The sequence below is a fragment of the Rhineura floridana genome, chromosome 2, assembly GCF_030035675.1.
Source record: "Rhineura floridana isolate rRhiFlo1 chromosome 2, rRhiFlo1.hap2, whole genome shotgun sequence".
In the NCBI taxonomy this organism is placed as follows: Eukaryota; Metazoa; Chordata; class Lepidosauria; order Squamata; family Rhineuridae; genus Rhineura; species Rhineura floridana.
The window spans coordinates 171,615,815-171,643,583 of NC_084481.1; the positions used below are offsets into that span (position 1 = coordinate 171,615,815).

General features: G+C 41.1%; 1 protein-coding gene across 1 annotated transcript in view; it reads right to left on the minus strand.

The window, feature by feature from the left end:
• Window positions 1–27,769, minus strand: part of EIF2AK4 (eukaryotic translation initiation factor 2 alpha kinase 4) — a 79,182-nt gene that overhangs the window by 9,638 nt on the left and 41,775 nt on the right. The window contains exons 16-30 of the mRNA XM_061611457.1: window positions 27,121–27,225; window positions 19,858–19,915; window positions 18,954–19,033; window positions 18,219–18,320; window positions 17,658–17,708; window positions 16,668–16,904; window positions 15,289–15,364; window positions 14,350–14,471; window positions 11,212–11,261; window positions 5,601–5,769; window positions 4,619–4,735; window positions 3,033–3,098; window positions 1,160–1,330; window positions 501–635; window positions 305–412 (exon numbers count right to left, since the gene is read on the minus strand). Of these exons, the coding sequence (XP_061467441.1) occupies window positions 305–412; window positions 501–635; window positions 1,160–1,330; window positions 3,033–3,098; window positions 4,619–4,735; window positions 5,601–5,769; window positions 11,212–11,261; window positions 14,350–14,471; window positions 15,289–15,364; window positions 16,668–16,904; window positions 17,658–17,708; window positions 18,219–18,320; window positions 18,954–19,033; window positions 19,858–19,915; window positions 27,121–27,225 (1,647 nt within the window). The remainder of the gene's footprint in view (window positions 1–304; window positions 413–500; window positions 636–1,159; window positions 1,331–3,032; window positions 3,099–4,618; window positions 4,736–5,600; window positions 5,770–11,211; window positions 11,262–14,349; window positions 14,472–15,288; window positions 15,365–16,667; window positions 16,905–17,657; window positions 17,709–18,218; window positions 18,321–18,953; window positions 19,034–19,857; window positions 19,916–27,120; window positions 27,226–27,769) is intronic.

The window sequence follows — 27,769 nt, forward strand, 5'->3', positions numbered from 1 at the left end:
TCATCTTCTTGGTTAGTAACGATAATGTATGCTTTGGACTGCATAAAAATGTGTATAGGACACTGTTTACTGGGGGGGAGACCACAAACAACAATTTGGGAAGGTTGACAGAGCCTTATATGAAGCAAAAGCTTATACATTTTTTTCATCTGAAACATTTTATGTGGATTTCTTTTTTATGCAGTTTGAAGCAGGCTATGTGCTATCTTTACATGTAATTGACAATATTTTACTTCCTCATCTTTGTTGCTCTTTACTGAGTTTACTTGAAAGGACTAAACGTAATGCAGGAATGCCAACGTACAGGCTCCTCCATATTCAAAACTGCTGAGCTTATTCTGTCAATAGCTATGCTGACTCCAACTGCCGAAGGAACTGGACCAACTGCTTGTGGGCCCCTGAACTGTGGAATCTGAGGAGACAAAAGGCAGAGATATACTAGAAAAATATCAATCATATCTTTTTGTTAAATTAAAAAGTATAAATGTATAAATACTCACCAGATGATCATATTTACCCCCAGCAGCAAGAATGTCAGTAACTATCCTGTGTCTGCGTTTAATATATGCAATAAACTGAAATATAATTCCATTGTGTTGCTGTATTTTATAAACCAGCCCCAAATTTATGGATACCTGTAAGGTAAAATGCTTAGTTTATTTTCTTATCTTAGCCTTAGGTGACAACAAACAGCACAAACACTTTACAAACAGAAATAATACAAATGTTCAAAATAATAAGAAAAAATAATTTGCATACTAAAATAATTATAATTTCCTGAGGTAGCAGTAATCCTAAAGAACACAACATCTATCACCTCCTGGCTGGTTTTTCCACTAGCTAGGGTGGGACAAGACCTATCATCACCCACCTATCTTAAGCTTAACCTCTGCAACAGTATAGAATTCTGACTGAAATTGACCAAAAGAAGCTGGTCAGATCTCTCCATGTTTTTGTGCAGTACAAGATGCATCCCTCAAGTTCCCAATACTACATATTGTAAAATTCTACATGTTGTTCACTTAAGATTACTAGCTTCAGTGCACACTCTTCTCTATGGCCTTTAAAGTTGGAAAATCCCATGCTACAATTAATCAGCAGTCTGACCCACAAGAAACACCGATCTAATCCATTTTATTTGACTTAAACCCTTACAAACCTGAAATTTTATGCAAAGTTTCTTTAACAGACCTATTGTTTCCTCAAGCTCTTTCATGCCAAGTTTCACCAAGGGGGTGACCCCAGTCTTTTGCTTTAACATTGTGTTTAACAATGGGGTTAAATCTTGCAACTCTCCTTTTTGCTCAATAAATCTGTAGAGTTGAACAAGCTGAAAAGTAAAAGATGGGCATAAGTAAAGCACATATGTATGAACTGCTACATGTTGGTTTGGACTTAAAAGCACAAAAGCAGACAGCATAGCAGAAAGACTGGGATAACGTTTTATTTTATTTATGACGAGTTTTATCCAATGGTGTCACTCAGCTGACAGTAGAATCTGTGTCAGCAGAATAGGGGAGGGAAGTAATTTTCAGTAATTCTGCCTCCCCCCTGAATCTCCTCTGGAGGATCTCCCAACCCTCTGGAGCACATGGGGGAGGGCTACAGAAAATATTGCCTCCTTCCCTGTTCTGTCAACAGAAGTCTTTCCATCAGCTGAGCGACATCATTGGATACAACCCTCTCTATTATTATTAATTAATTTCTTACCTGCCCTTCACCATGAAGTCCCATGGGAGGTTACAACCATTTAAAATAATATATTAAAAATGGTTAAAACAAATTACAGTCAGGAGAATTCTGTGGGTCCTAAAATATATCTTTCTGGTGTGAAAGGCCAGGATAAAGAAGTGCATCTTCAACATACAATGAAAACTACATAATATGGTGCCAGACATACATCAGTGTGCAGGGAATTTCACAAATGAGAGTTTGCCACAGAAAATGCTCTCTCCCAGGCTGCTACCCCACAAATTTCTGTAGGGCCCCGTCTGCCAATCTTAACAGCCAAAAAGGTCTATAGAGAAGGAGACAGCCTTTCAGATACTTGGAGCCTAAGTCACTTAGGGCTTTAAACATTAGTGTGAGCACCCTGAATTGGATCTGGAGACTATCTGGCAACCAGTGTAGCCATTTTATAACAGGAGTTATGTAAGTTTTAAATGGAGCCTCAGCCAGCATACTGGCTGCTGCATTTTGGATTAGTTGAAGTTTCAGAGTTATCTTCAAGGGTAGCCAAACATAGAATGTGTTGCAATAATCCAGTCTCAAAGTTACCAGTGTATGGAGTACAATGGACAAGTCATCTCTGTCCAGAAGGGACCATAGTCGGGGAACCAGCTGGAGCTGGAAAAATACGCCTAGCCAACAAGGCCACCTGAGCTTCCAGTGACAAGGTTGGATCCAGGAGTACCCCCAGAACACACAGTCTCCCCACCTCCCAGACTTGAGAACTCTTGGCACATAACACCTCTGCCTTTTTAGGATTGAGCTTCAATTAATTGGTACATATCCAGCCCATTACTGCTTCCAAGCACTGGCCTAGCACCTCAACTCCTGATTCAGATAGGGGGAAGTTGTCAGAGAGAGCGCACACTGGGTATCTGCATATTGGTGAAATCACATCACCTGATGACAGCTTCCAGCTGTTTCAGACAGATGTTAAATCCTGTCCGTTTCCAACAGAGAAACCTCAAGACAACTAAGAAAAATATAAAATATAAATGGGTCAAAGTAAACCAATGGAAAGGACTTTGCACTATCAGGAGAAAGTAGTTATGCCCTACGGTAGGCTGTGAAATGAGAAGAGGAAGAATACAAGGAAAGATCAGATAAATTTTCAGGGAGGTACCTGCCCTCTCTTAAATCCCTAGGATACTGTGAAAGAAATAAAATTCAACATATTGGGTTTCATTGTTAACCGTCCTGAGAATCCTTCAAGATTCAAGAGTGGGGTGGAGATATATATATATAAATATAAAAATATAAATAAAATTTAAAACTACCAACTATGGTGGTTTCAAATTACTTACACTGTTTGATGTCAGAGAAATGTTGCAGAACTTGGCTTCCACTTCTCTTTTAGTTAGCTTTTCAGTCTGCAGCAAAATAAATGATCAACTTATAGATTGTTTGATATCCCCTTATTCCCAGTTTTTTAAAAAAAAAACGGCAAGGAAGTTAAAATGTGACACTGGAGTTTCTATTACCCATAAAATGTTTAACTTTTGAAAAAATGAACTGCCTTCACGTCGATTCCAACTTATGGCGACCCTATGAATAGGGTTTTCATGGTAAGCGGTATTCAGAGGTGGTTTACCATTGCCTTCCTCCAAGGATGAGAGATTGGACTGGAACCCTGGTCTCCCGGGTCGTAGTCCACTCTAACCACTATGCCACATTGGCTTACTATTATTGAACCTTGTTTATGCACCCCCTTATAACCAAAGGTCTCAAGGTGATTTACACAGTAAACAAATAAATGTTAAAAACATACATCAATAATAACTAAAATGATATAAACATTTGTTTATATATTACTACCACCACCACCACATTTATATCCCACCTTTCCTCCAAGGAGCTCAAGATGGCATATAACATGGTTCTCTCCCTCTCGATTTTATCCTCACAACAATCCTGTGAGGTAGGTTAGGCTGAGAAACAGTGACTGGCCTAAGGTCACCCAGTGAGCTTCAGGACAAGGGAGGATTTGAACCCTGGTCTCCCAGGTCCCAGTCCGACATCCTTAATGACTGCACCGCACTGGCTCCCATCCCCTCCAAGTAATTATTTCCCACTATGAAATTATCACAAATGATCACCATGGCATGTAACTTTTTGTTATATTTGCAAATATTTTTTTGTAAAAATCCCCACAAAAATTCCAAGTAAGCATCTCAAAGCTGACCACTGAGTGAGAGAGGCAGGTATCAACAGTCAAGTACTTGGATATATAAAGTCTTCAAGGAGTTTTGAGGCATGCTTACAGTCACGCATTACCGCTATGTGTATGATACAGAACAGCCATACATTTCTTGCCCTTTGAAACCCAACCATTCTGTCTGTGCCCTTGGAGGAATGTCTGAACGTAAATGCTACAGTTTGGTGTTACATCTACACTGAACTTCGTCTTTCTATGGTCACGCTTTAGGGGAAGGACTGAAGCTCAGTGGGAAAGCACCTGCTTTACATGCAGAAGGTCCCAGTTTCAATCCACAGCACTGTACGTGGATCTCCTTTCCTGAGTAATGGCCGGTAACTACAGCTAGTGTATCACAGCCCAAGGCAGTTGTGACATTTTATCCAATGTTGACCTTAAAGTTGTTGCCTTGCTACTTGAACACATCGTATTTTCTTCCTCAGTGTGGCCCTGGTGAACAACTGTTATTTATTTATTTGATTTATTAGTCGCTTGTTACCCGAAGGTCTCCAAATGACTTACAAAAAAACAAAAACAAATATATGATGCTATAAAAACAAAACTACCCATCCCTCTTCTTTTCGTTACTCCTTCAAATATTTACAGAAGTTGTGCTACAACGATTTATGCATCTTGTCTGGCTATCCTGTAACCAACAAAATAGTTTTATGGATTATGAACAAGTGAATGCCTTACCACAGCATCATACAGAATGATGTAAACTTGATTGAACTTATCTTCAGGTATTCCACAATGCAGAAGGATAGCTTTCAGTAAGGCAGTGTGATTCAAGAAAATGCTATAGTTTCTTTCCTAATAAAAGAGAAAAATTAAGTTTTAGCTTTTATCCATCAATCAGCAATAAGGTTCTTTAATCTTTTCCTTTCCTAATTTATACCATTATGTCTGATACTTCAGACGTGAGGTACACTTAAAGTTGGGAGACCCTTATTTGAAACTGTACTTTATCCATATTAGCTGTGTACAATTTGAAAACAGTGCTCAAAATCTAAAGAAACATGAAACTTGTTCAGTGAGCTGAAGGGGGCTGAAGCCTTGTCCTTCTGGGACAGAAGCCTTCTCCCCCTACCCAGGCAAGGCAAAAATCAAGCAGTTTCAAAAACAGCTTAAAATATAGTATTGGGGTGTGGGTCAGAAGATGTCACAAACTTTTTCAACTAATGCAAATTCACTGCATAAGTTTGAACAGCTCTTGGCATCCTAACCAGTTATTTAAATTGGCACTTGCAATATAATATTTGTAGAATCATGTTTACCTTAACATAAACGCTTCAATATATCAAAATGCATGTTATGTTTATGCTGTGCTGAACTACCTTCTTAGTGATTTTCTAATAATCTTAGCTAGTGCAAGTTCCCTACAGTTTCACAGTGTTCGTAATCTTGCTTCTCTTCTTCAGAGAATTCTTTAAATGTTTTGAGGTTTTTGAAGGGGAAGTTGAACATATACACATGAGAAGTCTGGCATAAATGTGTAAAGTTGGGCAGAGGAGCAAGAAAAACTGAACAGTATCAAATTTTGAAAGTCTTTTGGATGCGCCTCTTACCTAACATTAAGGCGTTTGGGGCAGGAGGAGAAAGAAACGGCTCATTTTAAAGTAAACAAAAACAAAACACCTTGCATGTTTTAGAAAGATTGCAATAGAAGAACACCTACCTGCAGCACAGAAAATTCTTGGATTATTTCAGAAATTGTGTAGATTGCTTCTGCAACAGGTAAAAAACTGTTGCCAGCAGGGGTTACTATATCGAATGCACATTCTAAGAGCTCTCTTGGGTGACAGCAGTCTAATTTCCGAGGCCTGAAAACCCGCTCAATGCAATATCTGGAGGAGGGGGGGGGAATGTGAATATTTAAATTTTGAAACATATTTATTTGGAATATTTATTACCTGTCCTTCACCAAAAGGTCCCCTACATATATATAACATACAATATATAGACAAACAGTTAACAAAGAATCAGCCAATAAAATCATGTGTAGAAACCAATAGTCATTACACATCCCCCAAAGCCTAGGCAAACAGATATCAAAGTGTCTTTTACAGCGCTAGACACTGGCTCATCTACCCAGTGCTGTTTACTTCGATTAGAATCACAGAATAGTAGAGTTGGAAGGGGCCCATAAGGCCATCAAGTCCAACCCCCTGCTCAATGCAGGAATCCAAATCAAAGCATTCCTGACAGATGGCTGTCCAGCTGCCTCTTGAATGTCTCCAGTGTCGGAGAGTCCACTACCTCTCTAGGTAATTGGTTCCGTTGTCATATGGCTCTAACAGTTAGGAAGTTTTTCCTGATGTCCAGTTGAAATCTGGCTTCCTGCCACTTGAGCCCATTATTCTGTGTCCTGCACTCTGGGACGATCGAGAAGAGATTCCGGCCCTCCTCTATGTGACAACCTTTTTTTTTTTTTTTTACAATAATTTTTATTCAAATTTTCATAAAACATACAAAACAAAATCATAAAACATTCAAAGACAAAAAACAAAACAAAACAAAGATGATTAAACAAAAGAATAAAATATTGACTTCCCATTTGTCACAGATCAAATCAGTTATAGGTCTACAATATATAACAATCCTGTCTCTTAAATTATATTATAAAATCACTTTCCTCCAGTAGTTATCTTAATTAATCATCAAATCTCATAAACATTACTTTATTCTTTCCACAAAAAGTCAAAGAGAGGTTTCAATTCTTTAAGAAATATATCTATCAATTTTTCTCCAAATAAACATTTCGATTAATCCATCTCATCAAAATCTGTTAGGTCCAATAATTTCAATAGCCATTATTCCATTATCCATATTAATTTCATCTTCCATCTTCAATAGTCCTGTTAAATCCAGTAATTTCAGTGTCCAATCTTCCATTATCACTATTCCATAATAATCTTGCTGTCATAGCCATAGTCATATAATAAGAGTCTGATGGGAATTTCCTCTATCCCAAATATTTTCTTGCCATCCATTCTGAATAAGTTGCTGAAGTACTGTTGTAAAGTCATATCTCTGTTCTTCTTTTTTACAAAATGCACTGGCTCATCTCTTGAGAGTTTTTCCATTGTCACATGGCTGCAGTTAATTCCATAGATTTTCACTATATCAAACTCCATCACGTCATTCCAGTCCAGAAGATTATCCAAGCCATTGATAACTTTATCTCTAATATCTTCATTAATTTCTTCAGAGATAACGTTAAATTCCAAACAGTAGATTTTATTTCTAATATCCATAAACTCCAGATCTTTTTCCAATTCCACATTTGTTCCAATCTCCAGGGCTTGTATCTTCCCTTTATTTTTTCTTTTCTCATCTCTGATCTCATTCTCCTCTCTCACAGGATCCCCTATTTCTTTAAACTCCTGCGTCATTTTGCTCAGTTCAATTTTCAGCTCCTTACTGCCCTGTCGCAGGGTTTGTTTCGTTATCTCAATCTCATCCATTATTTTCTGAAACATAATTACTTCCAGATTCTCAGCCACTTTCTTGATTGCCATTTTTAAAACCACGAAAACAAAGCAAAACAAAAATAAAGAAGAACCACTTCTTATTTCAGCAACAATTGGGTTAATATTCCAGGCTTGATGACATCACAGTATAAACAGAGCAGCCTGCCTTATCTCTCTATGTTCAAGAATACAAAACAAATTTGGTTCCCAGCATCAAAACAGTTAGTGGCGTCGTGAAGAAGCAGATTCGTCGAAATAAAATAGACCAAAAAGAGAATAGTCCCAGACAATATAACATTCCTCGGAATAGAAATCCCTCTTCTGTTTATATCTTTAGGATGCACTTCCAGGACAGCTTTTTGCAACAGAAACAGAGATAAGCTGTTAATTTTGTGAATAACAGAGAAGAGTTATAGCTCACCCAGAAGTACTTCAAAGCCGATCAATCTGACAAATCTCCTTTTGCTGCAACAATTTAAACCAAGTAAGAAAAATAATAGAAAGAAGGGTGCTTGCCTGTTAGTCGGTTTTCTCTTTGAAGAAAAGATAAACGTATCGCATTAAACAGATAGAGCAAAAGTTTGGAAGTCCGTCCGGCATTGTTGGCTGGACCTTTTCTCATAAATTAATGAAATCCAGTCCTCCCAACAAAAACAGGCTTTTGAGGTTGATCTCTACGTTTCTCCCTGCCCGGGAGAAATTTCATCAGTCAAAAAAAAAATGTTCTGACTGATTTATATCTGAATAAGCTTCTTTTGAGGCGGGAGCCCGTCTCAAAAGCAGGCACAAGCGAAGTCACCCTTCCCGGAAGTCTATGTGACAACCTTTCATGTACTTGAAGAGTGCTATCATATCTCCCCTTAGTCTTCTCTTCTCCAAGCTAAACATGCCCAGTTCTTTCAGTCTCTCCTCATAGGGCTTGGTTTCCAGTCCCCTGATCATCTTTTTAATATCTATATGAAGCCGCTGGGTGAGGTCATCAGGAGTTTTGGAGTGCGTTTCCAGCAATATGCTGATGATACGCAGCTCTATTTCTCCTTCTCATCTTCTTCAGGTGAGGCTGTCAATGTACTGAACCGCTGCCTGGCCGCGATAATGGACTGGATGAGAGCTAATAAACTGAAACTCAATCCTGACAAGACTGAGATGCTGTTGGTTGGGGGGCCCTCTGCTCAGATGGTTGATGTCAGACCTGCCCTAGATGGGGTTACACTCCCCCTAAAGGAACAGGTCCGTAGTTTGGGGATCTTATTAGATCCGCTTCTGTCACTCGAGGCCCAAGTAGCCTCGGTGGCACGAAATGCGTTCTACCAGCTTCGGCTGGTAGCCCAACTACGACCCTATCTGGACAGGGAGAACCTAGCCTCAGTTATTCACGCTCTGGTAACCTCTAGATTGGATTACTGTAATGCTCTCTATGTAGGGTTACCTTTGAAAACGATTCGGAAACTTCAGTTAGTGCAGAATGCTGCGGCCAGAGTTCTTACTGGGACGAAGAAATTCGACCACATAACACCTATTCTGGCCCAACTGCACTGGCTTCCAATACGTTTCCGGGCCAGATTCAAAGTGTTGGTCCTTACCTATAAAGCCCTTAACGGCACTGGACCGCAATATCTGATGGAACGCCTCTCTCGCTATGTTCCTACCCGTTCACTCCGCTCGACGTCTAAAGCCCTTCTCCGGGTCCCAACTCATACAGAGGCCCGGAGAACAGTAACAAGATCTAGGGCCTTTTCGGTGGTGGCCCCTGAATTATGGAATGCCCTCTCAGATGAGATACGCCTGGCGCCTTCTTTGTCATCTTTTCGGCGCCAGGTAAAAACCCACCTCTTCACCCAGGCATTTTAAGCTTTTTATTTTAATTTAATCTTATGTTTATTTTCTTTTACTCTGTTTTTAAATATGTTTTATAATTGTATGCACAATACACACTTGCTTGTATTTTAAATATTGTGGTTTTATCGTGTTGTACACCGCCCTGGGAGCTGTTAGCTATAGGGCGGTTTAGAAATGCAATTAAATAAATAATAAATAAAATAAATAAATTTGTTGCCCTCCTCTGAACCTGTTCCAGTTTGTCTGCATCCTTCTTGAAGTGCGGAAACCAGAACTGGACGCAGTATTCAAGATGAAGCCTAACCAGTGCTGAATAGAGGGGAACTAGTACTTCACACGATGTGGAAACTATACTTCTGTTAATGCAGCCTAATATACATTTGCCTTTTTTGCAGCCACATCACACTGTTGACTCATATTCAGCTTGTGATCAACGACAATTCCAAGATCCTTCTTACATGTCGTATTGCTGAGCGAAGTATCCCCCATCTTATAACTGTGCATTTGGTTTCTTTTTCCTAAGTGTAGAACTTTGCATTTATCCCTGTTGAATTGCATTCTGTTGTTTTCAGCCCAATGCTCCAGCCTATCAAGGTCCCTTTGAATTTTGTTTCTATCTTCCACAGTATTAGCTATGCCCCCCAATTTTGTATCATCTGCAAATTTGATAAGCATGCTCTGTACCTCCTCATCCAAGTTGTTAATAAAAATGTTGAAGAGCACTGGGCCCAGGACAGAGCCCTGTGGTACCCCACTTTTTACTTCTGCCCAGTTTGAGAAGGAACCATTGGTAAGCACTCTTTGAGTATGATTCTGGAGCCAACTGTGGATCCACCTGATAGTTGTTCCATCCAGCCTACATTTAGCTAGCTTGCTAATCAGAATATCATGGGGCACGTTGTCAAAAGCTTTGCTGAAGTCGAGGTATATTATGTCCACAGCATTCCCACAGTCTACAAGGGAGGTTACACGGTCAAAAAATGAGGTAAGATTAGTTTGGCAGGATTTGTTCTTCATAAATCCATGTTGAGGATGGCAAAATGATAACACATGACAAAGAAAAGACAGAAGTCCTCAGTTCCTACTTTGGCTCAGTCTTCTCCCAAAAAGATCTATGACCCTCCCGGGAAACGTGAAGTAGAAGGGTCAGGATTGGAGCTCGAGATTGATAGACAAACGTTCAAGGAATACCTAATCACTTTGAATGAGTTCAAATCTCCAGGGCCCGATAAACTGCATCCTAGAGTATTGAAGGAACTGGCTGAAGAACTCTCAGAACCGCTGTCTATTATCTTTGCTAAATGGTGGAGGACTGGTGAAGTGCCGGATGACTGGAGGAGAGCTAATGTTGTCCCTATCTTCAAAAAGGGCAAGAAGGAGGAACCGGGGAACTACAGACCAGTCAGCCTAACATCAATCCCTGGAAAAACTCTGGAGCAAAAGCAGTCAATCTGTAAGCACCTTGAAAACAATGCAGAGATTACTAGGAGCATTGAGTAGCTGTGCCACCGTTTCTTTTCTCTGACTTTTACTATGGACATACCTGAAGAAAGCTTTTTTGTTGCTTTTAGCATCTCTCACGTAACCTCAGCTCATTCTCAGCTTTAGCTTTCCTGACGCCATCCCTGCAATTCCGTAATACCTGCCTGTACTCTTCCTTTGTGGCCTGGCCTTCCCCTCCACTTTCTGTATGTGTCCTTTTTTGTTTTCAGGTCCTCTCTAAGCTTTTTGTGAAGCACATTGGCTTCTTCTGTTGTTTCCCCCCTTTTTTCCTTGTTGGAATTAGCAGAGACATCTCTATTTATTTACTTCTCAGTGGTGCTACTCAGTGGTGCCAGGGAATGATACCAGGACCTACAGCGTGTAAAGCATGAGCTATGGTCCCTCCCTTATAGATCAGGTTTCTTTTTAAAAAGGTCCAAAATATAGACATGCAGGTGACTTATTTGAAGGATAATACCTGGGCCACTCCCTTACCTTTTCAAGTTTGTTATGTTATTTCTAGCTACAAATCTTGCAAAAGGAATCTGGGAAGGAAAAAAAAAGATTAAAAAGCAGGGTATACATTAAAAATAATCAAATAAAACAAAAAAGTTGAAATTATTTTGCAGTGAACATACTACTTCATAAAGTAAGAGGAAAATTAGGTGTTCCACTATACAATTAGGTTATAATTATAGTACTTCAGAACAGATTTCCATAGTTGTCAAAAATTCATTATAATTCCAAAAGTATTCATAGTTTTACACCAATATATCCAGTGCCTCTACCATTTCAAGAAGTTTTGCCTACAGATATTTCAGAAACAGTCCATCATTCTAATTTAACTAATTGCAGAAATTCTTATTTATTTTATTATTATTATTTGATTTATATCCCGCCCTTCCTCCCAGCAGGAGCCCAGGGCAGCAAACAAAAACACTAAAAACACTTTAAAACATCATAAAGACAGACTTTAAAATACATTAAAACAAGACAACTTTAAAAACTTTTTTTTAAAAAAGCTTTAAAGACATCTTTAAAAAAAAGGGTTAAAAACATATTAAAAAGCAATTCCAACACAGAAGCAGACTGGGATAAGGTCTCAACTTAAAAGGTTTGTTAAAAGAGGAAGGTCTTCAATAGGCACAGAAAAGATAACAGAGATGGCACCTATCTAATATTTAAGGGTAGGGAGTTCCACAGGGTAGGTGCCGCCATCTGTTTCCTAGGTTGTGCAGAATGGACCTCCTGATAAGATGGTATCTGCTGGAGGCCCTCATCTGCAGAGCGCAGTGATCGACTGGGTATATAAGGGGTAAGACAGTCTTTCAGGTATCCTGGTCCCAAGCTGGATAGGGCTTTGTACACCAAAACTAGAAGCTTGAACTTGGTCCGGTAGCAAATGGGCAGCAAATTCTTCAAACAATCATTTTATTTTATAGTTAAAGAAACTGAATTTATTAAATATAGTGTGCACATAATAAACTTTGAAATTGTTGCTAGTTTCATATTATAAATGCCCATTTTGTTTTGAGTCTCTGCTGCTGATCAAGAGAGAGGAGCAGAGTGGCAGGGAAGTCAGCATCATGCAAACACACCAGCAGGTCAGTTTTGAGAGAAGAAGTGGAATGTGTGTGAGCTTAACCCTCCCTGCACCTACACTAGCCACACACCAGCTGTATTTCCCTGCGCTGTTCTGGTTGCAAAGGAACAGGACGTGGAGATGGAAGCAAGCCTATCTAGACACTGGGGGAAGACACTGCTACCAAGGAATCTGTTACAGCCTTCTTTGAAGGATATGGACTGTTATGCAATGATGGGACTCTATTGTAAATTTGTTCTCTCTCTCCATATCAGAGCTTGGAATATTACTTTTAAAAAGTAATAAATTACAGTTACAGAGCCAAAAAAAGTAGTAATTACCATTACAATTACAACTGCTCTGAAAGTGACTGATTACTTTACTTTTCCTCCAAAGTAATCACTACAATTACATTTCAGTTAATTAAAAAAAACCCGCCTACAAGGTGCTGGCCTTGGCTGCTGCACATCTAAGTGGCCTAAAACAACATTAAAAATAAACACACACATACAAAGGTAGTACAATAATTCTTTTTATCCATAAGATAGCAATGGTGGTCTCTCCGCTGGTAAGGGTGGTGGGGAGGGAGGCTGAGGCCACTACTCAGATCTTTGTACGTCAAACCAAGTGCAATGCCCCCACTCATCCAGCCAACATAATCTCTCTCACTTAACCACCTCGCAGACCCTGCCCTGCCACCAACTAAGGGACACTCACTCAAGCAAACATTTTCCCCTGAGATGCAAAGAAGTTAAAATACTGCAAATGCCACACAGTAGCCAGAGAGGGTCGTGGAGGCCACTTTGTGTGCCAAGTGCAAACAGTCTTCTCTCTTCCTCTCCCCCTCCCCCACACACGTTGTCATCTTTTATCTCCACAGTTCTTTATCTCCATTCTGCTGCTGCCTCCTTCTCCTCCTTTATCCATGTTCTTGAACTCCGGATCCTTTTTCCCTCCACTACATTCTTCACCACCACTATCTGTTTTTTTAAATAACTGCTTTCCCTACTCCACCCATCTCACTCTCCTCTTCCTCCCTCGTCGCCTCCTACCCACCCACAGAGTATGAGGAAAGAGCAACACTGCACAGAAGCCCAGTTTGAGGCACATGACTTTCATCCACAAATCAGAGCAGCAGACTTCCCCTGCTCCCCCCCAAAGTAATGCCCAAAAGTAATTCTGAAAATGTTACAATTACTCCTCAAAAGTAGTAAAATTACTCCTAGTTTTATTACAATCAAAATGTAAAGGAATTACCCAGTCGTTACTCAAAAAAGTAATGAATTACAAGTAATTTGTTACTTGTAACTAGTTACTTCCAAGCTCTGCTCCATATATATATCTATATATCTATATCTATATATATCTATATCTATATCTAGATTTTACAGACTAGATTGATTCGATATTTCAAAATTTGATATTTTGATTTATGATATTTTGTGGTATTATTTATTGATACTATTGTAGTTTTATTATTTCTGAATTGTTTTTATCATATTATTTTGTTCTTGCTATAGAAGCAGCTTTGAGGTCACCTGGTGAAGAAAAGTGGCATACAAATATACGAAATAAACAAACAAATGAATAATAAAATTTACACAAGGAGGTAAAAAGTAACCGACCGGCCAGAACTCCTTTTTGAAATGTAAAGATCACAGCCATTAAAACGCTTTAAAGCATTTCTTTCTTTCAATCAGACTACACAATCATTTCAAATGTTCCCCCCCCATAGTGATAAAAACACTAATGACCCCAATTTCCTATGCTGAGAATGTGTTGTTGACTATGCCAAGTCAACCCTGAGTTAATCTTCTACCTTTTATAAATGCTAAAATTCTCCCCTTCTGTGTCAAGTTTCCACACAAGAGAATGTTTTAAGGGGGAGAGGAGAGTGCTAGCAAAGAAGTAATGACTCATAAGAATTCAGAGATGGCATAGTCATGTGGAAGGCCATCCCACATGCCACCTTAAATGTTTGAACCAGCCCTTAGCATCAACAAAGGAAAAAAGGCTGGGCAGAGATCTTTGGAGACCACACTAGTACTCACCCTGAGATCATAAGGAAGCATCACCAGCATTCCACTGTGATCCATTAAATATGAAGCTTCATTGTGTTCATACAGTTTTCTGTTCCTAGGCATTAGCAAGGGGGTATGCAACTTGATAGCTCCTGTGCAAAAATGGTTGAAACATTCTCAATCCTGCAGTACAAATGGAGAACTAAAAGACGATTTCAGAAAGCCAACTCATTGTACATAACATTTTTTTCCAAATTACGCTCATGGTTGGGTTGTCAAGACTACATATGAGATATTGTGCTTATCCCTGTAATAGTTGCAGAGGAGAATGAGGCCTCCCTAATATGCTACAAGCTTGATTATTCCTCAGATTGTTTATGTATTTCATATTTGGTCAACTTTTACATTCTCTTTGCACAGCATTCAATGGGAGCATTATGGGATCCTGGACAGATTCTGTTCATTTCAGCAGAGAAGACCATCCTAGTATATTATGCCAATTAATACTACTTGACATCGTGTAAGATAATTTACCAAAATAGACAAGCAAGTTACATATGATGGAGCACACTCCCTCCACTCCCCTTGCAAGAATAGTGCAAGTATCTCTAAGAGAGGAAACTGTCTTTACCAGTACGTCAAACTGGCAAGCAACTCATGTGTGCTTGGCGATTATAAGCCTGCCAAATCATAGCCTGTTGTTGTAGAGGAATGAAAACACCCACAATGGCCCACAACAGTTATTGGACTGCCTCTGGAAAGGTGAACAATTTGATATTCTATTATTCATCAGTGTATTCAATTATTCAAACAATTTGTATGATAGAAGTAAACATTAACAGGCAAAATCTTTGACCTGATCAATGTTCATGTAATTCATCAGCCACACTTTTTTGAGACAGAAGATAGTTCACAATCCCAATTTATGTTTAAAACAAATTCAACAACAAATTGTATAAACATACATACCGTGTCTTTTGAAGATTCGGCTGATTGTTTCACATACATGTTGCTGAATCTTGGCTGACCGCACCGAAAAGCTACCCTAAAATCAACATTGATAATTAAATATAAGGAATACACATTTTCTTCTTCTGAACATACAAAACATTCAGAGCATATACCACCTAGTACCAGAACAACCATACTAGCACACCATAATCAAGCAATATGGATGTTATACTCATCAAATATGGGGTCTAAAATTAGTTTTAATTAACAGATCTTTTCAATTAATATTGGCAAGTTTGTACTATGTTGGAGCCTTTATACCAATTATTTACAGCTTAACCATTACAGCATTCCTGGCAATATGATGTTTAGGCTCAGAAACATGCCTCAGGATCTCTTTGTCTTTTGTGAGCTCCAGGGTTGAAAGGAAAGCACTGCATTAAGAGATGCTAGATGTTTTGCCGCCCTGGGCTCCTACTGGGAGAAAGGGCAAGAGACAGACAGGTCAGTCTCAGGACATAAAGGGAAATCACGGTGCAGGTGTTAGAATAGTCATAATTGCTGAAAATAGTATCTCCTCTCAACACTGCTTTTCACACTTCCAATCGTGTACTAAGGTACTAAAATTAGAAGTATGAGACATTTTCATTCACACATGCCTTAGTAACATTTCTTTACGTTATGTGAACATTTTGTGCCTCATTTTCCATGTAGGTTGGTAAAAGGATGCACATGTAGTTAGAACTGCATGCTCTGTGCTTTGGTATAATAGAAAAAATAGATATTGACATCTGTAATGCCGATATCAGAAGCAATAACATTATTACTTAGTTTCATACAACACATTGGGAAGTGTTCAAACTGCTTCATTTATATAAACTTGGATGCACTGATGACCTAGTGTGTTCATGCAAGTTATATGCAAGAGATTTTTCACCAATTTGCCCCTGCTGCTACTGCCCTCTGTGGCACATCCAGTATTGTTCTGGAGGGCCCTCCAATCTTCTGGAGCATCTTTACAGGAGGCTGCAGTGGGAAGGAGAAGCTGGGAAAATCCCATTACACAAGATGAGTTCTGCTCATAGATTTTAGGATTCTCAGTGTGCAATTGTCATTGGTGTGAGGCATTCTGGGACAGAATCAGGATCAAAACATTTATCCACCCACATTATCATAATCTAGTGTCTTCATAGGTGAATGCACATATCCTTGTGTATGATATCAAACAAAAGCATTCAGGTCTGCATCACTGTGACATCTAAAGCCATTCACATAAATTAGAGTGCAGCATAGCTCAGCCTAATCACTGAGTAAATTATAAGAGTTCAGATTCCAACAGCAGCTGCGGGTTTTTTTTTGTTTTCTGCAGGAGACCACATATTACATCTAAAACGAACCTTGAGGATATCACTGTCATAGGTGTAATCTATTGCTGGAGAGATGCGCTGTGAGAATATCTGGCCCATCATTGTCCGGTAAGCTTTCCCATCCACATTTGCTAAAGTATGATGCAGCACTTCATGAAGTTCAGACTCCTCCATCTGAGGTGGAGGAAGAAGTTCACTTTTTAACAGCTCCATAGCAGTTGGTCGTTTTGAAGGATCATGGTTTAACAGCCAAGCAATAACCAATTTCTAAAAAGCAAGCCAAAATAAACAGTCCTAATTAAAAGGTTTCCTAATTTAGAGCTTTGCACATACCATGGACTGCAAAAAAGACAAATAATTGTGTGTTAGAACAAATTAAACCAGAACTATCACTACAAGCTAAAATGATGAAACTGAAGTTATCATACTTTGGACACATAATGAGAAGACATGATTCATTAGAAAAGACAATAATGCTGTGAAAAACAGAAGGGAGTAGAAAAAGAGGAAGGCCAAACAAGAGATGGATTGATTCCATAAAGGAAGTCACAGATCTAAACTTACAAGATCTGAACAGGGTGGTTCATGACAGATGCTATTGGAGGTCACTGATTCATAGGGTCGCCATAAGTCGTGATCGACTTAAAGGCACACAACAACCACAATTTAAATCCCTAAATGGAAGGTTTTTTTAAATCATTCTTCTCTTTAATAAAAAACTAAAAGCTGTAAATAATTGTAACATCAATACACCATAAGTGGCATAAGATCCAAAATACAAGATAAATTAATCTTTCAGAGCCATACTAATGAGCTCTGTAGGATTCAGAGCATTCAAATATTTCTTGAAAAACATACTTCAGTGTCAGTAATTTATTACTTTCCCTTTCTAAATTTTCTTTTCCTTTGTTTCAAGTGTCATATAGTAATTGCTTGGGCATGTATGAAACAAAGAGGGTAAAATTATGATTAAATTTTAAGCATAGAACACAGCAATTATTTTAAAAAGTTTATGAATACCTGCTTTGCATTTTTCACTTCATCGAAGTCTTTTGGAAATTCAGTAGAAGGCTGAGGAATAAAGGAGATGAGAATCAAACATGGACAAATTCACAATTATTCTGAACAATTATTCTAAGATGGCAAGTACTTCAGTCAAATCCATAGGTATATATTTCTAGGGTTTTAACAGTGGAGGATTCCACATTCCTTCCAATTTTCATCATCAGCAAAGCAGTCACACCAGCAATTGTGCCAGTGGTAGTGAAAGTCAGTGGCCATATATGCCATCACGCAGCCCACATAGATCCCCATGGTACAGTGCAGACACAGGCTCATTATTCACTGTATTCCATACGTGTCAAAGTCTATTCATGAACTATGAAAAAGTCAATATACAAAAAGCTGTTTGTTTTTGGTTCTTGAGGTAAGGTTTTACAATGGGTTCAATGATGGATCCATGGAGAAATCTGTGTATGCCGTAAGCAACAAATTTTGTCTTCTATCACGTTATGAGAACATTTCATCTCAATTACCAAGTAATGTCTGATAGACACATTATCATGAAACAGTCATACATACAAGCCTTAACTGAGTGAGAACAAAGATCCTTTCCGATGCAGTAATCAACGGATGGTAAGACATCTCAAAGAATATTATTCCCAAACTGAAGAGGTCCACTTTCTATTAGAAAAAGATTGAAGGTATAAAGTAAGTGTAGTTGCAAGGGACAGAAAGGACGTATTGCTGCCCATTTCCCTAACTTTACAACCATACTGATATAGCTCAGACCCTAGGCTCCTGAAATCTAAAACCCCACAGCGCTCTCTCTTAATCTGTTTGCTTTACCTTACTGCAAACCAACTAAAAACAAATGTCTTTGTTGGAGTATATTGAAGCTGTATAAATTCTCATGACTGCAAGTGTAATCCTAGCACTTGCAGACGCATCTAAGTAACACTTTGTAGATGCCCATGAGCATGAAGGAGGCATGTCCACAAGTGCAGGAGTGTGTCTGTGTCTACATTGCCAATCCCTTTTCCTTGCTGAGGTCCCTTGCACTGTATCAATGTCATAATGGAGAGCTCCCTGACATTCAGGAGTAGCTTTTTGCAAAGCATAGGAACTTCAGTGGGGGAAACTGGCAACAAACAGGCACCCTACGCACAGGCAGAAGTGCCTTTCGCTTGTGCACAAAGCTCTCTGGATCCAACTCAGAGACCTGGATCCAGCCCCCACTCCTTGTGGATTCCCCCAAGCATAAGTACATGTGGGGAATTTCCCCGATTTGAACACAATTCCCAAAAGGACTTTTACCTGATTGTAAGTAGATTTAGTATTTCCTTGAACCTCTGGACTCACATAGAGAGCGGTACCAACCATTCCTGTTAAGTTACCTGTTAAGGACAACATTTAATTATCATTATCAACTATGTCACAGAAGTATTGTAAAAGTAAAGAAAAATCTAGACATTTTATAGAATTTTCTGTAAATGGGAGTTGGTTATTTGGTTAGTTGTTGCTTTAAAGTATTTGCTCAAATTGTGATATTAGCCCAAATATTTAGCAATCCACACCTTTTCAGTCTCCCTCATAGCACATTCCAAGCAATTAATATTGCCTTTGTTCCCATCTACAATGGAATCAGAACTATATTAGTCTGTCATATGTTCCTTTAGAATTCAAGTATTCAGTATTCAATATTATCTCCACTACAACTGTTTATACTCCAGCCTCTCATCACATTTTTGTTAACGTTAGATGCAGACATTGCTTTATCTTTCAGCTCTATGGAAGCAGCTCTGATTACCCTTCCAAGTACATCTTTAAAAGAAACAATGGCTGTGGGATTTGCCGGAAAAGCTGAAATGAAAGCCCAAAATTCTGCACAAAATCCTATGGATCTACCTCTGAAAGAGTAAAATAGCTCGGACAGAACTACTTTGGGAAGGAAAAAGTAAGACAGAAAAAGCCTTGGGTTTGTGAAAGGCAGTTTCCTACAGGGTTGGACCTGGAAAGATGATGAATTATGAAATGGTTGAGGAATATACTGGAGCTTGCAATATGGTTCACATGGTCAGCTTTCAGTGGCCAAGTGATAGTTTGGTCCTAATTCTGCAACCCAAAGGGCATTAATTCATTGCAGGCACAAATCCTTGAAGTCATTGTTCAAGAGACATATCTAGACACCAGTCAGTATAAAGAATCTGTATATACCTACCAGAAGGATCACTTTTAGCCAAACAATTATCTGAAACTCCTTCTTGTTTAGTGTCTGCCTGAAAAACAAATCCCAGAAAAACCTGACTGTATGCCTCCCCAGATCATTGAATGGTTCAAAATTTAAAAAAAACAAAACATTTTTATTCCAAAACCTATGCAACAGAATGTGTACTAGACTCAGATCCCCACTCAGCCATAAAACTTACTGTTGATCTTGGGCCAGTATGTATAGGACTGCACTACCTCAAAAGGGTTGTTCTGAGGACAATGTGAAAGAACCTTGTACACAGCCTTGTGTGCCTTAAAGGAAGGGTAGGATGAAAATGTAATAGATAGTACTGAAGTAGCAAAACATGAAGAGATTGGACCATTGGTCTCACCTGAAGGGTGATTTTCCTCTGAGTCCGGACATCACAGCGGGTATTAGCTCCACCTATCGTGCGAAGGCAAGAATGTCTTTGAAGTCAAGACTAGGGGCGTCAGGCCCCTCCCACTCTCCAGTTCATTCGCAGCGAGTCTAAGGAGAGATATCTAAAAATACAAGAACAAGGCCAACAGGCCCGGCAGCAGGAAAATAACACAATAGTACCATGCATAGTAACATGACTCCAACATAGCGGTATAACAGAACTAGAAGTCTTGACTTCACTTTTAAATTTAAATATAATAGCGTAACAGTAATATAGAACACATTAGAAAATATATAGTCATCCCCCAACTGGGAGGGTCGTGATGTCCGGACTCAGAGGAAAATCACCCTTCAGGTGAGACCAATGGTCCATTTTCCCTATGAGTCCGGCCATCACAGCGGGATGTACCAAAGCAGCCCATACAGGGTGGGACCGGATGCTAATCCTCATTAAGAACCTGTTGCAACACTCGTCTGCCAAAAGATGCGTCAGCAGTGGCATAGCGATCAGTTTTATAATGCCTTATAAACGAGTGTGGGGTAGACCAGACTGCAGCCCCACAAATATCGGCAACAGGACCATTAGAGGCAAAAGCAGCCGAAGTGGCAGCTGACCTGGTAGAATGAGCCGTTATACTAGCTGGAACTAACAGCTTCAGAGACTCATATGCTAAAGTAATACATGCCCTCTACCAACGGGATAAGGTAGGATTGGATACTTTATGCCCCATAAACCTTGGATGAAAGGATACAAACAGAGACTCCGTTCGTCGAATCTCTTGGGTCCTGGACAGGTAGGTCTTGAGAGCCCTCCAGACATCTAACGAATGCCAAGACTTCTCGAGAGGATGGGTAGGATTCGGGCAAAAGGAAGGCAAAACCAATGTCCTGGTTGCAATGAAAACCTGAATCGACCTTGGGACGAAAGGAAGGATCAGTCTTCAGCACAACAGAGACCTTATGGAAGACGCAGAGGTGTCGAGCAGAAGACAATGCGCCCAACTCTGAAACGCGTCTGGCAGATGTGATTGCGATCAGAAACAAGACCTTGAAGGACAGCATACGTAGGGGCACAGTCCTGATGGGTTCAAACGAAGGGCGTTGCAAAGCCTGCAGAACTTTCGGCAAACTCCATGAGGGAAACCGATGGACAACAGCCGGAGAGCGAGGGGCGACTCCCCTCAAAAAACGTTTGATGAACGGATGTGAGGAAATAGGAGCTCCAGGGGAGGACACTGAGAGAATGGACGACAGAGTGGACGCATGTCGACGTAGAGTGTTGGGTCGAAGTCCCATCATAAAGCCGCTATGGAGAAATTGCAGCACCTGATGCACAGTGGCCTGGGATAGATCATGGTGGTGGAACTGACACCACTTGGAGAAAGCCACCCAGGTATGTTGATAAATACGAGTAGTGGATGGTCTTCTCGAGGCCAAAATAATATCAATCACAGCGTCAGACAGTCCAGCTGACCTCAAATGTCCCCGTTCAAACGCCACGCTGTTAGATTGAGCCAAGTAGGGTCCTGGTGCAGTACTGGACCCTGGGATAGGAGGTCTGGCCTGATTGGAAGTGTCCAAGGATCCATCATCGACATTGCCAGAAGATCTGAGAACCACGGTCGGCGTGGCCAAAATGGTGCTATCAGAACCAGCTGTGCCCTCTCGGCTCACGCCTTCCTCAAGGTTTTGGCTAACAATGGTATGGGAGGAAAGGCGTACAAGAGACCGTCTGGCTACGGTATTGTCAGAGCATCCATTGCTTCCGCTGTTGAATCCAGGTATCGGGCAAGCTACCTGGGAAGCTGGCAATTGCGACTGGAGGCAAACAGGTCGATTGAGCATTCGCCGAACCGACTCTGAAGACGATGGAAAATGGCTGAGTGAAGTTTCCATTCCCCCGGAAACACCTGTTGTCTGCTGAGCCAGTCTGCTGTCACATTCCAAATCCGTCTGAGATGTTCTGCTTTCAGGGATTGTAGATGTTGTTCTGCACAGACGAAGGTGAGGGAGGGTAAGTCCTGCAGAGGACGAGCCCTGGTGCCCCCCTGTCTGTTCAAATGTGATTTTACACGCGTGTTGTCCGTTCGAATGAGGACATGGTCCAAAGGGAACAGAGACTGAAAATGAATTAGAGCTAAATGAACAGCTTTTAGCTCCAGCCAGTTGATGCTTTGAGTCTGCTCCGTGGTGGACCAAACCCCCTGAACGTACTGGGAGTTGCAGTGGGCTCCCCAGTCTATGAGGCTGGCATCTGTGGTTACAACAGATCTGTGTGGTTCTCTGAACGGCGTGCCCTTGGAGAGGTGTTGGGACCTCGTCCACCAGCGGAATGATAGGCGCAGTGCGGGGATCAAGCGAACTTTGCAATGGTTGGAGCTGGCAATGTCCTGTTGAAAGGGCAGTAAAGTCCATTGCAGATGCCGAGTGTGGGCTCGAGCCCATGGCACAATATGGATTGTAGAAATGAACATTCCGAGCGCCCTGGCTAGAAGCATGACGTCTGCTGATGTTTGTTACATCAGGGACCTTGCGATGCTTGTGATGGCAGTGATGCGATCTGGAGCCAGGAATACCATTGCCTGCAGGGTATCCAACATTGCCCCTAGATGTAGTAGGCGTTGGGTTGGTTAGAGATGGCTTTTGTCGACGTTGACAAGCCAGCCGTAGGTCTCTGCCCTGGAAGCGTCGGTTCCAGGAGCCCCTGTATGAATTGGGGTCATAGAATCTGACATTGTGGCCTTGTCCTCCTGGCCGTGTTCCTCGAAAGGGCTGGTTAGTACGGAAGGAAGGAAAGCGCCTGGAAGGCCTATGGTTGATGTTCTGGACAATGGCCAGAACCGGTTTGTGGGTGTCTTTGGGATCAACCAGCACTGCCTTTAGAGCTTCCTCGCCGAAGAGTAACGATCCGGAGTAAGGAGACCTGGCCAGATTCATTCTGGCCGCTGAATCAGCCTGCCAGTGGCGAAGCCAGAGGGTCCCTCAAGCGACTATCTGAGCCGTCATGGCTCGTGCCCCCAAATGAGTGGCATCCAAGGTGGCATCGGGCACAAAAGCTGCTGTCTTACGCAACTGTACCAGTGACCTTCTGAGGGCAACAGGATCAGGGTTAGTGTCCTCTAGAAGACCATCCAGCCACATCATAGCTGCTCTGTAGAAAATGGAGGCTGAAGCGGAGGCACGCGTGGATAGGGCAGCGGCCTCGTGGTTTTTGCGGAGGGTGAAGTCTATTCGACGCTCAGTAGTGTCCTTTAGTTGGGATTCCCCTTTCCTGGGCAAAAGGGATCGTGAAACAAGGCGAGCGATTGGTTCGTCTATGCCAGGGACGTGTAACTTGGTGGCAAAGTCTGGAGCTAGGGCGTAAAGCCTGTCAGCCAGGTTCTGGAAGTGGCGAGATTGAAATGGTTGAGCCCATTCTTCAGATACCAATTTGGCAATTGGGTCCGGCACCGGGATGTAGTGTTCAATAAGTGCAGGAGATTTGAGAACCTTGGCCCCTTTGATGGCTGGTGCGGAAGAAGTTGAAGGCGCAGTCTGTAGACCAAGGGTATTAACTACCCTGCGTTCCAGGGGCTGATAGTCTGAGGCATTAAACAAGCGATACGATGTATCCTCCTCATGATCTGAATCATCGCTCCAGTCATCTCCTTCAACGTGGTCAGTGGAGGTTGACTCCTCCGCATACGAGGCTTCGTCAATACATCTGCCTCTGGCTATATCGAAGGGATTTGGTGAGCAGGAAGGATGAGCTTCATGACACGCACGTTGGTCCATGTTGAGTTGAGGTATGGCCGGAACTTGTGGTAGTGACTGCATTTGGGTGATAAATGCCAGCATGGCTTGAAGTTGGGAGAAGAAATCAGGGGACAGCTGCAGCCCGGTTGTGGCAGATGTTTGTGCCTGAGCCGGTATTGGAGCAGATGTTTGGGGCGGTAAAACGGAGGGAGGCTGGTTAGGTGAAAGCTGAGTGGAAAAGCCAGCAAAAAACCTCCTCGTCAGAGAAAGCAGCAGGGGAATGAAGTATATCGTTTATGTGTGCCTGAGTTGCTGTGGTAGAGGTGGTGGTTGGCACAGAGGCATAGCGTGGCCGCTTTGGTTTGTTATGGCTGGAAATATGTTTTGTCTTAGTCACCTTGGAGTGTTGTGGCTGGGCTGTTTGTGACATGCCTGGCTGATCTGGCATCATATTGGCTGATTGTGACATGCCTGGCTGTTCTGCCATCTTATATTAACTTGGGTGCAGTACACTGCCACGGAGGGGGCAGGATGTAAAGACCCGAACTGGCACAGCGTATGACCACGGAGGGGGTAGAATACACTGGCAGATGGCTAAGTGCACTGCCACAGAGGGGGCAGAATGCACTGTGGTATCAGCGTTAGTATAATATAGGCTGTATTTTAGGTTTGGTACACGGCCACAGAGGGGGCAGGATGTACAAAATATAGTTCAGATTAGAGCTGTAGGCTGGATTTCAGGCGTGGTACACGGCCACAGAAGGAGCAGGATGTACTGAATATAATTCGGATTTAGTACAAGTCAGCACTGATATTAAGGCTCCAGCCTTGATGATACTGAATATAATTCAAATTTATTACCAGTCAGCCACTGATATTAAAGCTCCAGCCTTGATAATACTGAATATAATTCAGATTTTGTACAAGTCAGCCACTGATATTAAAGCTCCAGCCTTGATAATACTGAATATAATTCAGATTCAGTACAAGTCAGCCACTGAAATTAAAGCTCCAGCCTTGATAATACTGAATATAATTCAGATTCAGTACAAGTCAGCCACTGATATTAAAGCTCCAGCCTTGATAATACTGAATATAATTCAGATTCAGTACAAGTCACCCACTGAAATTAAAGCTCCAGCCTTGATAATACTGAATATAATTCAGATTCAGTACAAGTCAGCCACTGATATTAAAGCTCCAGCCTTGATAATACTGAATATAATTCAGATTCAGTACAAGTCAGCCACTGAAATTAAAGCTCCAGCCTTGATAATACTGAATATAATTCAGATTTAGTGCAAGTCAGCCACTGATATTAAAGCTCCAGCCTTGATAACACTGAATATAATTCAGATTTAGTACAGGTCAGCCACTGATATTAAAGCTCTAGCCTTGATAATACTGAATATAATTCAGTTAGTAGAAGTCAGCCACTGATCTTAAAGCTCCAGCCTTGATGATATTGAATATAATTCAAATTTAGTACAAGTCAGCCACTGATATTAAAGCTCCAGCCTTGATAATACTGAATATAATTCAGATTTAGTACGAGTCAGCCACTGATATTAAAGCTCCAGTCTTGATAATACTGAATATAATTCAGATTTAGTACAGGTCAGCCACTGATTTAAAGCTCCAGCCTTGATGGTACTGAATATAATTCAGTTAGTAGAAGTCAGCCACTGATCTTAAAGCTCCAGCCTTGATGATATTGAATATAATTCAAATTTAGTACAAGTCAGCCACTGATCTTAAAGCTCCAGCCTTGATAATACTGAATATAATTCAGATTTAGTACGAGTCAGCCACTGATATTAAAGCTCCAGTCTTGATAATACTGAATATAATTCAGATTTAGTACAGGTCAGCCACTGATTTAAAGCTCCAGCCTTGATGGTACTGAATATAATTCAAATTTAGTACAAGTCAGCCACTGTATTAAAACTCCAGCCTTGATGATACAGTCACAGTAATTTTGTGTGTGAGGAAGCCCTGTGTAACTCTGTCTACAACACACAGACAACACACATACAGATAGCTTGCAGGGAAGGTATCCGATGGTTAATAAAGGGGTAACAAAAAAGGCGGGAAATTTGAATTCAACAAAAATGGCGCCCAGAAAAAAGAGCGGGAAAAAATGATCCGAAAATGGCAGAGGGGGAAGAAGCAATGGCGGCCGACTGGTAACGAACTGGGGGAAGGGCTGCCCAGCACAGTCTCGCAGGGGGAGGCGCGGGGTCGATAGTCGCACTTGCGGCTCTAAAAAACCCCACAAGGAGACTGCCGAGAGACGCCTGTGTCGGGAAAGGCAGCAGGAGGGAAGCCGCCGTCGCCGAGTAAAGGGCTCTCCGCGGCGAAAATTAAAGTCACGGAGAGAGAGGGAGAAAGAGAGGGCTGGAAGCCGCAGCCGCAAGCTCCTACCTGGGAGAGAACCGCAGCCGCGGTCTCTCCAAAAGCTCCTCAGAGCGCTGCTTGAGACAGCCCAGCAGAAGGAAAAAATAGAGCCGCGAGCTCCCGATGGATGCAACAGAGCCAGGGGGAAAGCTCAAAAGCGGACAAAAACGAAGAGAACCGCAGCCGCGGTCTCTGAGGGGACCCTCAAACAAGCCTCAAACAAGTAAGGAGATAAGCTGAAATAAAGGCTCAAAAAATAAAAGGCTTAAAATTGGCCAAGAAACGTAGAGAACCGCAGCCGCGGTCTCTGAGGGAACCCTCAAACTTAAATGGAAAGTTAAACACAAACAGGGAAAGGAAGGACTTCAAACAAATACGCGAAACTTAGCTAAAAGCTACTTGCTACGCTTAAGATCCAATCTTGTTCGTACGAAGGCAAGAATGAACTGGAGAGTGGGAGGGGCCTGACGCCCCTAGTCTTGACTTCAAAGACATTCTTGCCTTCGCACGATAGGTGGAGCTAATACCCGCTGTGATGGCCGGACTCATAGGGAAAATGTGCAGTGCAACATTATGGTTAACATCTCTTCTACTGAAATAAGGCTTTTACTGTTCATATAAGCTAAAACTAATATGTGTTTTTTGTTATGTAGCAATAATTATTTCCCAAGATGGCTTACATTATACATGTTAGGGTTCAACATTTTAAAAAATACCTACTGCATATGCTGGGTGATCTGTTGCCAAACCAAAATCACCAATTTTCACATGATCTCCAGAATCTAAAAAAATGTTGACCGGTTTCAGATCTCGGTGAATCATTCCCTGTTTAGAAAATAAAACAAAGTTCGATATGAAAGAATTAGCATGTACATGGATCACATCTCAATCTTTATTTATTTATTTATAAAAATATTTATAGACCACCCTTCACATAAAATATCAATGCAGTGTATGACAAAATTTACAAGTGCAAAAACCATAAATCACCATAAAAACAATACAGAATCCTAGAAGATTACTGGTTCATCTTTTAAAAGTTTAAACAACTGCTGACATTAAAAAAGTCTTCAAGGGACATCTGAAGATTGGCAGCGAGGATGTCTGCTGAATCTCTGCTGGAAGAATATTTCACAACATGGGACCAGCTACGCTAAATGCCAGACTTCTAGCTGAAGCCAGCTGGGCTTCTGAAACACAGGGGACAACTACCAGCGCTCCTCTGGATGATTTGAATAATCTAGCTGGGATATAAGGGCTTAAGGTATACCGGACCCCAGTTCTTTAGGGTTTTGTATATCAATACAAGAACCGTGAATCTGACCTGATAGCATATAGGCAGCCAGGACAAACATTTTAGCAGAGGTGT